The 12,611-nt window shown below is 42.5% G+C and overlaps 1 protein-coding gene across 3 annotated transcripts in view; it reads left to right on the forward strand.

The window, feature by feature from the left end:
* The window catches only part of KIAA1217 (KIAA1217 ortholog), a 377,218-nt gene that overhangs the window by 11,709 nt on the left and 352,898 nt on the right, over positions 1–12,611 (forward strand). For all 3 annotated transcript variants that reach the window (XM_087776760.1, XM_087776747.1, XM_087776756.1), the window contains exon 2: positions 7,102–7,216. In XM_087776760.1, coding sequence (XP_087632886.1) covers positions 7,153–7,216 — 64 coding nt within the window. In that variant the 5' untranslated portion in view covers positions 7,102–7,152. The remainder of the gene's footprint in view (positions 1–7,101; positions 7,217–12,611) is intronic.

Here is a 12,611-nt window from a genome sequence, read left to right on the forward strand (position 1 = left end):
GACTTTGTGTGGAAGATGGCACATTCCCTTCTGGGAGTCTTAATCCGAGTCTTAAAAATGCATGTGAACTAAAGTGCCAAGAGAGTGAAAAGCAAAACATGTGAAAGCATTGCTGAGCCATAAAAGTACAGGGTGGCTCATGTTTTCTGAGGTGCACAAAGAAGCTTTAATATTTAGAATTTAATTTTATTTTATAATCTCTTTATTCACCATTTAATGAGTGTTCAGTTGTTCATCTCGTTTCTTTGCTCTCCACATCATGTCATTTAGGAACACACACTGTGCTGCCCTGTCACAAGGAAAGGAGCATCGTGAGAAGGAGCTGACTCCTGCCTTTTCTTAAGCACAAAATTCTGAAATATGTTAGTATTTTTAATGCAAAACTCTTAATAATTTTAAAATAGCTGTATTTCTATTTTTCTCTTGCTTTTTCTTGATATACTAAAACCTCCAAATCTTGAGCACATGTTAGTTTACAAATTCTCTTATTTGAAAAGAATTTTCTGTTTCTTATACATCTATTTGTTGCCCATATCAGGAAGTTCCATGATCTAAGAAACTATGAAGTTATTAGGATTTCTGCCTCCGTTCGAAATGTGTTGGATAGGAAAAACATAATGTCAAAAAACCCTTGATAAACATTTGAGGGGAAAAAGCTGCTGGATTCTGTGTAAATTGAAGTTGAGTGTCTTAGAGGGGAATCAGATATGGAGTGAGAGAGTAATAGGAAGTATATATTATAAATTGTAAAATGTGGCCATATATTTTTCTAAGTGAATAGTTTAGTTATAAAAATTACAGTGGAGATTCAGAATACAGAATTCAACTCAGTTTCATTATGAGGTTTTATAATTTGTAGTCTTGAAGCTCCAGCACAAGGAGCCATGTCATATGAGAATTTTAATTGTTTAAGAAATATTTTTATCCAATGGAGAAATCTTCAAACTATGAATCGTGTATTCAGTGAATGCCCCAAACTGTTAGAACATGAAAAGGATCTAAGATGATATTTTAAGAAACAGTAGTCTCCTGGATAAAACTCCTTTTTCTGTAGGTAAAGAGATAATTTATGACTTTTTAATACTTGGGATTTGTGATAATCAGTGTTCCTCACATAAAAGGATGTATGAGCAGCATCAGCTGATAATGCAGGTCTTTGATTGTCACCTGTAGTTTTACTAACTGGCTACTGCTGTAAAAGACAACAAAAATGTATCTACAAATACATTAGCAACAAAAGAAGAGCTAAGGAGAATCTGTATCTTTTATTGGATGTGGGGGGAAACATAGTGACAGAGGACAAGGAAAAGGCTGAGGTACTTAATGCCTTCTTTGCCTCAGTCTTTAATTGTCAGACCAGTTGTTCTCGGGGTACCCAGCCCCCTGAGCTAGAAGACAGGGATGGGGAGCAGAATGAAGCCCCCATAATCCAAGGGGAAATGGTTAGACACCTGCTACTCCAGGCAGACACGCACAAGTCTATGGGGCTGGATGGGATCCACCCAGGGGTACTGAGGGAGCTGGCGGAGGTGCTCACCAAGCCACTTCCCATCACTTATCAGCAGTCCTGTCTAACCAGGGAGGTCCCAGTCAACTGGAGGTTAGCAAATGTGATGCCCGTCTACAAGAAGGGCCGGAAGGAGGATCTGGGGAGCTACAGGGCTGTCAGCCTGATCTCGGTGCAGGGAAGGTTATGGGGCAGATCATCCTGAGTGCCATCACACAGCACGTACAGGACCACCAGGTGATCAGGCCCAGTCAGCAGGGGTTTATGAAAGGGAGGTCCTGCTTCACTAACCTGGTATCCTTCTATGACAAGGTGACCTGCTTAGTGGATGAGGGAAAGGCTGTGGCTGTTGTCTACCTGGACTTTAGTAAGGCCTCTGACACCGTTTCCCACAGCATTCTCCTGGAGAAACTGGCTGCTCGTGGCTTGAACAGCCGTACGCTTTGCTGGGTAAAAAACTGGCTGAATGGCTGGGCCCGGAGAGTTGTGGGGAATGGAGTTAAATCCAGTTGGCGGCCAGTCACAAGTGGTGTTCCCCAGGGCTCAGTACTGGGGCCAGTTCTGTTTAATATCTTTATCAATGATCTGGATGAGGGGATCGAGTGCACCCTCTGTAAGTTTGCAGATGACACCAAGTTGGGTGGGACTGTTGATCTGCTGGAGGGCAGGAAGGCCCTACAGAGGGACCTGGGCAGGCTGGATCGATGGGCCGGGGCCAATTGTATGAGGTTCAACAAGGCTCAGTGCTGGGTCCTGCACTTGTGTCACAACAGCCCCATGCAACGCTACAGGCTGGGGGAGGAGTGGCTGGAGAGCTGCCTGGTGGAAAAGGACCTGGGGGTGTTGGTCGACAGCTGGCTGAACATGAGCCAGCAGTGTGCCAAGGTGGCCAGTAGCATCCTGGCTTGTATCAGGAATAGTGTGGCCAGCAGGACCAGGGAGGTGATTGTCCCCCCTGTACTTCGCACTGGTGAGGCCGCACCTCAAATACTGCGTTCAGGTTTGGGCCCCTCACTACAAGAAAGACATGGAGGTGCTGGACTGTGTCCAGAGAAGGGCAACGAAGCTGGTGAAGGGTCTGGAGCACAAGTCTTATGAGGAGCGGCTGAGGGAACTGGGGGGGTTTAGCCTGGAGAAGAGGAGGCTGAGGGGAGACCTTATTGCTCTCTGCAACTACCTGAAAGGAGGTTGTGGCGAGGTGGGGGTCGGTCTCCTCTCCCAAGTAACAAGTGATAGGAGAAGAGGAAATGGGCTCAAGCTGCACCAGGGGAGGTTTAGATTGGATATTAGGAAAAACTTCTTCACCAAAAGGGCAGTCAGGCATTGGAACAGGCTGCCCGGGAAGTGGTTGAGTCTCCATCCCTGGAGGTATTTAAAAGACGGGTAGATGTAGTACTTCAGGACATGGTTTAGTGGTGGACTTGGCAGTGTTAGGTTAACGGTTAGACTTCATGATCTTAAAGGTCTTTTCCAACCTAAACAATTCTATGATTCTATATTTCATTATTATATTTCTCTTTTTTCTGTAATTTCAAAAGTGCTGTCTCTGCAAAGAAGGGAGTCCATGATAATTTATAAACAGAATATATGTATGTTTGCAAATGTGTGTGTGTGTGTATATATAAAAAAATGGAGCTATATGGGTACATTTTTAATTTTTGAATTGTAATACAAATATATCGACACTTTATTTACAAATTTCTTTTGGATTAACAGTATTACTCATTCAAAGTGTGTAGCTATCAAACATAATGAACAAATATTTTGAAGGTGCAGAAACTTGTTTTTATTTTTAAGAACTAGGTTAAGCATAGCAAGGCTTTAAGAAAGAATTAAAGAACACCTCCCTCCTTGGTTTGGTCTACATTAATTCCCTCATAGAGCTCCCCTGAGAGCCTGCTGCCTGCAACACCTTCCCAGCCCAAAGTTAACCATCTCTTCCTTGTTGTAGGTAGTGAGGGATCTTGGTGACGTCATTTGGGAGTAAGTCAAGACCCCTAAAGTAAGTTTGTGGAAGGCTGCTTGAGCTCCTGTTGCGGGAGACTGAAGGGTACCATATCAGTCCCACTGCCTGAGAATGAATAGGTGGTTCATTTCATGTAATGCATAACATCTCTGCTTTAAAGTTGAAACTGAGTTCATGTTTATTCCTTTGAATGTTTCATATTTAAAAATGAAGAGTAATTGTCTGTAGGGGCACACTAAAGAAACTGCTTTTTTTCCTCTTCAGAAACACTTTTCCCCTGGAGTATTCAGCAGCAGGAGTGTTATAAGGCAGTTGCTGTGTTCAGAGAATATGATTTCTTTCCTGGCCCTGCTTTTTCACTGAACTTTTATCTTGCTAAAGCAAGTATTTTACGATTAAGAACACTTGGTCACATCTGGTACTTCTTGAAAGTGGTTGCTTTTCCAAGAATAGCATGCAAACATGAAATCAGAATCGCAAGCAGATGTTTGCTAATATGGCCATAGATAACCTTTCAGCTTCATGCTTGATTTTCATAAATAACCATCTGTAAAGAATGCAGATTAATAGAGAACAGAGATAATCTCTGTCAGTGTTAATATGTTAACTTTACTGTGTTGCTGATGTTGTACTTGTTACTATAAAATAGCATTATTTATTGTACAAAATTTTCAGCTGCTGTTTTCAGGGAAGTGACATTTTGTCATTGCTTTTTTACAACCTGGAAGTGCTTGCTTTTTTTTAAAGAACACAAGATGACTACGTGGGTCAACAAGACTGTTAATTATGGCTTAATTCTTCCACCCATCTATATATTATTTGCCAGTGTGCTCCGGAATGAAGGGAATTTCTGGCTTTTTGTTTGCCTTTGTGTTTTGAGCTTGGTGTGGCTCTTGCAGCGAGGCTGGTAAAATGGGGTATTGCCTCCCTTGACTGCTGGCCTCGAAGAAGCACATTTAAGCTTATTTAAAAGAAAAATCTGCTCATAAGGCAGGCCAATATCCTTTGGTTGTCTTCTTATATTATTCCCCTTTTAAATTATATTTAGTTTTGGATAGTTCAGCTTACACATATGGCTGACAATAGGTTTCCTTCACTGAAAGGTCTGCCTGTCACTGCTGGAGTGGGAGACAAAGGCATAAGCTGTGCTGCCCGCTGCCTATGCTCTTCTGGAAGGGTCCTTGTCACAGTGGGACCTTAATTGGTGGCAAAATGTAGTCAGATGCTGTCATAGGGAAGGCATGGCATGGGATAATGTCAGACGCGTCCCTCCCTTAAGCAATACGAGCTGTGGTGTCTGGATGATCTAAGCATGAAGTGACTGCCATCTGCTTTCTGCTGAAGTACCCAGTACGTCATGTCTTTAGTGCAGCTCTTGGTGGTGTTTTGGGAGTTCAGGATGGGGGTAACTACTTGTGCATCTGAAAAATAAGTGTTGGCAGAGGCAAGTTTAGAGAGGAATGTGAATTACCAAATCTGCTCGCCAAAAGGATGAACCTTGTAAGGCAGAGGTGTGTGGTGCATTGGTGTGGTTGCTGCCTGGGCTGTGCCACTGGCCGGACCCTGCAAGCACCCGCCCTGGCTCCAGAGAGCTGTGCTCGCTGGTGGAGCTGCACAGCTTAGCAGGACCAGTCAGGAACTGGGCAGGTGGAGAAGGGAGAGAAGGGTTAAGTGCCAAAATGAGTTCATGTGAGAAAACAAAAAACCTGTAGAAGGTGTATGTTTGTTTCTTTTTTTTTTTTCTTAAAGTTAGAAACTTTGAAACATCTCACTGATGAGAATGTTGACATTCCTCAGAAACAGAGATGCACATGAGCATAGAAACTACATCTCGGTATCCAAATTTGTAGATGATGTAAAATAACTGTTTGGGAAAAAATCACACAGAGCTGAGAATTCTTTAGAGCATTGCTCACATTACAGTTGAAATACCTTCAGAGAGAAGCTAACAATTAAAATAAGTTCAGATACAGAAGAGCCTTACAGGCATTAGGGAAGGGGTGGGTAGAGGCTTATGTGTTAACAAAATATCCCCAGCTAGAATATTATTTTACATCCCCTGTTCTCTGGTTAGCTCCCTTGGTAATTTACAAATGGAAAATAAAATTTACAATTATAGCTGATTAGATATTATGAGTTCTCAACAAAGCATGTTTGTGTTCTCTATGCAGTTATTACGGAGTTGCTGGGCACAACTTGATAGTTGAATTTGAGTTATCTTTTGTGTTCAAGCAATTTAGCCTCTTCTGTTTTGTATGAAGAATGAACTCTGTTCTCCTCAAACTACAGCATTCTTTGGATAAAGGATATTTTATATGATTTTTTTAACCAGTAATTCTTTTCCAACTTTATAGTGAAAATTAACCTAATTTAACCAAGTATAGCCTATACAAAAGATTTTGATTATGCCGGTTGTGATTGTGTAGACTGCATTCAGGTTTAAATAAGCAGTGTTGCCGTCCTCTATTTGGAAGACATAAACCCAGCAACTCTCTCTGGCTCCTCTTCCTTCTCCTGGCTCACTTACCTGTACGTGTTCAAGTACGTCAGCCCTTTTAATCCTAGATGTGAATCTGTGCTTCTTATTAATGCATTGTCTGGGCTAGTTCTGAAAAATGCCACTTGTGCATCTTGATGTGGATGTTGGAGGCAATACCGAAGCATCTTTCCACGCTCTTTTGCTGGGGAACTGAAGCAAGGAGAGGCAGAGACGCTGGGATTCTGCCTTTTGCTTTCTCTTTGGGTAGTTTGAGACTCGCTAATGCAGCCAATGTTTTTCAGATGTGACCAGTGATTCCCTACTGTTAAGCAGTGTTCTTAAAACTACTTTTGTTTTGAAGTTGTGAGAGAGCATAGGCTGCAATTATCAGCCTACAAGACTTTGGGAATATGGACTGTTGGCCTTAAGTTTGGGAAATGAGTTTGCAATTAAACCACTGTCAGATGCAAGTTAAAGGGCAAATTGCATAATTATATTTCAGCCTTCCGGTAGATTCACATTAATTGTTTGATGTACTTTTGATAATCCTCATTCTTTCAAAGTATTGTCACCTTGAACATAAATCGCATTAATTGTGTAGTTAATCTTTGAACTCATCCTGTTATTCTTGAATAAATGGAAATAATGTTATTGTTGTTTTTAACTTTATTGCTTCTAGATATAATGTTTTATTTGAAATGACTAAAAGTAACTTAGAAATGGATGAAGCTTGAAAATTGGTATTGGTGAAATAAAGCCGAAAGAGTATTACAAATGCTGGGAGCTCACAATTTCTTCAGGCGTATGTCAGCTCTGTCTTGTGATGAAACACTGAAGGGCAACTGATGCTGTAAAAGTCAGATCATCTGTTTGCTAACAGCTGCTGCAGGGCGTCGCTACTGGGTTAAAAATGTTTGGTTTTGACATCATTGCAATATTTTCTGGTGTGTAGAGCTGTTAAAGCTGGAAGTATAAGCAATTTAATTGCATTTTAACTAACAATGTTTTGGTTAGTCAACCCTGATGATGTGTTGTTTGCAGGGTTTTAAGCTGTGGCAATGCCGCAGCTGTCTGTGGGAGGCTGTCAGTGCCAGTTTCAAAAGGGGCTTCGGCACATTCACTCTCAACTCACTTTTTTTCCTGTTTTAGGTTTCCCGAAGCTGCAGCTTGCTGGTAGCTACTGTGCTGCAATGCCCTGGCATGCCTCATGGCAGAGCTACCCAGCCGCCTCGCTGGAGCATGGTGCTCCCCTGTAAGGAACTGGGTAAGTGTGAAACCTTGTCCCCAGTGCTTGCCAGCATCTCACTTGTGTTCGGACACAGTGGTAGCATTGACAAACCTGGTGATGTGGGCTGCTTTCATTGGCTTCTTTTTGTTCATCTTATTGTGCTGTTCTGGCTTTTGTATGTTGGAAGAAGATCTGCTGGGTAGTGATGGTTGCACGTGCATTTTCTTTAATTTCTGATGTGCTCAGAAGACAGTTTCCTCTGGAGAGGTGGCTGTATGTTGGATGGGGAGGATATAGAGTCTGAATTGGTAAGAGTTGGAGATGGTCATTGAGATGGTGAATTGTCCCTTTTCTATACAAAAGGTAAGCATTGGGATGGGGAAGGTAGCTTAGGGGAGGTGCATCTGGAACATCCTCTTGCTCACCTCTAAGAAAGGCATTTGGCTGTTTTCAGTGCCTGAATTGGAATTGGGCCATTCTTTATGGTTTTATCAGTGTATAGGTCAGTATGTCTGCTAGGGAGTCTTGCTGGGCCACAGCAAACACTGCTTAGAATTCTCATCTTTGGGAATAAATCAAGATATTTACGTGTCGGTGGTTGTGGGTTTATGGATGGTTATCAGCTGTTAGACAGAATTGTGGACTTCTGGACCTGGGTCCTTATCCCAATAGCCCTGGCAAGAAGCCCCTTGGGTCTAAGGTGAATCTCTAGGAATTAATCCAGCTGGGCTGTATGTCCAAGAGGGAGGACAATTAAAGTACTACTTGGCATCTGATAGTTTGCTTTAACTCTATGTATGTATAGGCAGAATGGAGAGACGTATCTGAAATGAAGAAATATTGTCTCTTGGCTTTGTACAACAAAGAACAGTCCAGCTGAATCCTCTTGGACACTTTGGAGCCTGAATACGCCAGACAAAGCTGAGAAGAAATTATCCTGGTTTATGTGGATAACGCAGGCTGATGCTGGGATAGTTCCTCAGACCTTTGGTTTAGGAAAATTATAGATTACTGATGGACTGTTGCCCTTTGGATTTAATTTAGACTCTGACAAGAATGCATTTTGATTCTCTGAATTCCCTGAGGCCAAATACTTGTATTTTTGGTCTACTACTGTAGTTGCTTTACCAAGTACCAGCTCATTTATGCAGTGATTGACATCCATTGTCAGTGTCTGAATTAATGGGGGAAGATGCTGCTGATTTTGAAAAATAGTCTGATTCTCAGGAAATGATCTTTCAAAGTCATGCTGTTAACCAGTTATTTCCCATGTTGCCCTATCATTTTGTTCAGGAGATGATGATTTGAGAGGGAGTAGCTTTTCTGTCTAGAGGCCCATGAAATTGGAGGACAGTCTGTTGAGCCTGTTGTCCTGCCTTCCCCTGGAATGGGCACTGGGTGGGTGAGGGGTCTGTCTGCACGATCAGGGCTAATAAGTTATTTTGTTAAACTGGACTACTTTGGTGGCTCTTGATAGCACTGACTGTGTCCTGTTCTGGTGCCTGAGGGGTGATGCATTGGGGCAGCTCCTTTGGGAAGACTCGCAGTAGGGGTGGGTGTGTGCTGTGGCTGTGAAGCAGTGTGAATTGTTGTCATGCCCATATTGATATGAAGCTGCTTGTGAAATTGTTAGCAGCAGAGCACCACCAGTACACTGGTAACAGTCACTTTAACTTCTGATCATGGCCTGTTCAGGGAACAAACACGTTGAGGACCATGGTTGCTCTCTGTGCCCCTGGAGGGATCGCAGTCTTGCTTGCCTCCTGGGTAGGTGGTGGCAGCAACCCCTGTTCTTCTCACCTTGAGATCTGATTAGCAGACTTACCTTGTCACCAGGTTTCATGAGACTGAACCACCACTCTCCTACCTCAAATGTTTGAAGTTGTTTCTGTTCATCATGCTTTGCATTCATTATTGGCTGCCTATAGACAGACTGAGTTTAAATTCACCTTTCTGCTATGCTTATAGTTCTGAGTGCCAGGCTCTGAGTCTGTGCAAAATGCCCTCTTTGAATCTGAGGTACTACTTTTTTTTTTTTTTTAAGTAGATTTAGTACTTGCAAGTGACCTCCCATTTGGGGTTTTGCTATTAACTGAAGCTGGGAGGCAGCAAAGCTTTGAAGTGGGGTTTGGGAGGGTGGTGTCTCAGTCTCTCTCTGTAAATCTGGTTAGTGTCACTCCAACCTTTAGTATCTGCTTTGAGCACATCTTTTTCAGAGATTTTTTTTTTGTAAACTCTTTCAACATTTGTTTGTTTGTTTGTTTATTTATTTAGAATAGGGTGGTTTTAGTTTGGTAGAAATTTGCCTTATGGTTGTTTTTAATGGTGCTTTTGTGTGAAAACTTTCCAGCAGTAGATTTTTTTGGGATCAGTTGATTTGCATCCAGCTATGACTGGTATTCACTGCAGGTTGATTTTTTTTTTTTTTAATGCCAATAGCTGTTTTTAACCAGTTTGATAGTATCAAGTGAAACTGGTCCATTTTGAGCAATCTAATCTCAAAAAGGAAACAGTTATGTGGTGGGGTGGAGCTGCAGCATGTGGCTGTTACCCAGCTTTGGCCGAACCTGCCTGGATTCCCAGAGCTAAGCTGGAGTTTTCTTCCAGCTCCAGTCCAGCAAGGTGATTTTTTATTTTTTTTTAGGAGCTGAAAAGAAGCTGCTGCAGTGGCTGGGAAGCTGGGGGTGAAGGCTGTCGAGTAGCTCAAGCTTCATGAACCTGGCACTACTATACCTCTCCCTCCCCTGCACTGTTCCCAGGGTTGTACTTGGAGAATCCTGTAAAAATGAGGAGGTTAAAGGGAATATTGTGATTGTTTATTGCTGTTACCCTCACTGCTATGGATATTCACTACATGTATTTGGCTAGTTGCAGTAAATGCTCATCAAGTATCAAACTTGCATGTTCAGAAGATTTTTTTTTTTTGTTTTTACAGCTGTTTTTCAAATTTATTGTTTTTCCTGTGGGAAAAGAAAGTGTGTGTATGTGTTCCTGGGTCGCATGGTATTTTTCACTTCAGGTTTTCCTTCTGAGTCCTTATCTCTGTGTATGTATTCACGTTAGGTGTTTGTATTGCAAGTGCCCAACTTGGAAATGGGCTTTCCTTGACAGTATGCATAAGGCACTCACACCCTGCCTTTCCTGTGCGCATAAGCGAAAGAGATGTACCTGATGTATGATTTTCACTTTCTCTGTCATTTGAATGAGTCGGAATTCTTTTACTTTACAGATTTTGCCTTTGCCAGTGTTGCTCTCTGGCCTGTTTTCTTTCCTTATTCTTTTGTGTGTGTCTGGGGGTGTGTGGTTTCTGTATTTCTTTTCCGCTTTCATCTTTCTTTGCATGCTAATCAAGAGGGTTGTATGGCACTTCTCTATCAGCCCTTCCCTCCTTTTTATTAATTTTCTTCCTTCCTTTCTGGGATGACTGTAAACTTTGCCCATCCTGTGATGGGATGCTTGTATCACAGGTGTTCTCATGAGGTGATTGTATTGAATGAGAGGAGACTGCATCCTGAGCAAATGCTCAATTTGCTGATCTTTTAAGCTCTATCCTGTTTAAAAAAAAAAAGTATATGTATGTGCAAACATATTTACTTGGTCAGTCTGGATTCCATCTCAGACCTGGCAAGTCAAGAGACTTGGCACTGAGAGCATTTCCCTATCTCTGCAGCCATTTTAATATATATTTTTTTAATAATATCTGCAAAATGATTTGTCTGAAGACTGCAAGGTCCTGAGAGAGGCAGACAGTCTGTAAAAAATGAGTACTGCAAGACCCTTTTTACCTTCTTCTGTACTCCAACATGTAGTTCTTAAAAGCTCCTGAATGCTGACATGCTAGACACAGCTGTGATGAAGAGGTCCTGTGTTCCTCCTTATCTTTTCCATGCTGGAGCAGATTCATTTACCACTTACTATAGCTTCAGTTCTGTAGCCCTCAGCACTGCCCCAGTACATTTTTGGTGAGAACATAAAGATGTCTGTTTTAATTGGAGACTTAAATTTATGTGCTCTCTGAGATGATAGTTCCACACCCTCCTCCCCAAGTTGTGGAAACGCTGTGTCTTCTACTGAAATCGCAATAAGGAGACCATCTACCATCATGCTGTCCTGAGAGGCTGGGCTCAGCACTTGCTGTGGGTGTGACCTGGGCAACATCAACACAATAAATGCACGATGCCTCATGGTGAGCCCCAGAGCATCATGCTCCTCCTTAGGCAATGAGACTATACTTGTTTTCAAGGCAGATGCATGTTAAGATAAAAACTGCCCACAGCATGTAGCCTGAGAAGCAGGGGTCTCACCCAGCTGGGTGTTGATTCCTACCACCTTGCCAAGAGCTGCAGAGCTGTTATCTTCTTTTTTCCCTTGTTTTATTCGGGAGGACTTACAGGACTCTCTGTGGAAGAGAGGAATGTTGTCTTTTAACACTGCTAGTCCTCCACTGGGGTAGTATCTTGAGGAACTGCTCGATTTCTTCATCTTTGTTCCTCATTAGCTGCAAAGCTACCTTGGACTCTGACCACCTGATTGCTCCTTCTAAGAAGGATGTTTACTTTCCTCTGGAATGGGAGAGGGTGAATTTTGGTCCCTCATGAACTTGAGGAGGATGTCTGATTCTTCCAGTGAGAACTGTAGAACATCATGTATTTTTGGTGGTGGGGAGTGTACCTAGGGAACCATATTGGACTTTTCCATAATCTGAAGCTTAAGTCCATCCCCTTATGGAAGGGCACGGGGTCTGAACCCTGTATCAGGATAGTGAGATTTCTCATTGCTTCTGTGAGGAAGTTTTATTTGCTCTACATCTGCCAGCTGATAATCAGTTGGCATTTGCTATCCCTGCAGGGTTGAAATTTGCAAGAGTCTGTTGTCACGTCTGACAGATCTCGGACTGAGATCTGATCTTTGGTAACGTCACGTGTCAGTCGCTTGAATGTGGGACCAGGTCCTTAGTTCTGCATTTTTCTGCTGAGGTGTTTTTTTCCTTCTGTTATCCATCACCACATTCAGGGGAATGGGAGATATCCCATCCTGTATGGCTGACCATCCTCTGCAGAGTGTTTATTGCTAACAAAGTTTTTTCACTCTCCCTCAAAGCTCCTTCCCAATTTTGTGTCAGCACACTAGCTTCTCTCTGGGCTTTCTGTTTGGTTGGTTTTTTTACTCCCAAGCCCTTCACCTACCTTTGGGGCTGAAATATTCCTACAGCTTTTTGATTATCAGGAGGGCTGAGGGACCTGCTGATGGGTTTCCCATTGCTGGCCACAGCTTGGGAGAGGTCAGTAGCATCACTTAACATCTGCAGATCATTGGGAGTCTTAGCTGCAGCTCCCTTACAGTTTCTGCCATGAAGTGGCCCATTGCTGAGGTATCTAGAGATTTTGACCTTTGAGTGTTGTAGGGGAGAAATTATTTATCAATTTTTTTC

This window comes from Nipponia nippon, unplaced genomic scaffold (assembly GCF_047370975.1).
Source record: "Nipponia nippon isolate SJK-2023a ecotype South Korea unplaced genomic scaffold, ASM4737097v1 scaffold_1, whole genome shotgun sequence".
NCBI lineage: Eukaryota > Metazoa > Chordata > Aves > Pelecaniformes > Threskiornithidae > Nipponia > Nipponia nippon.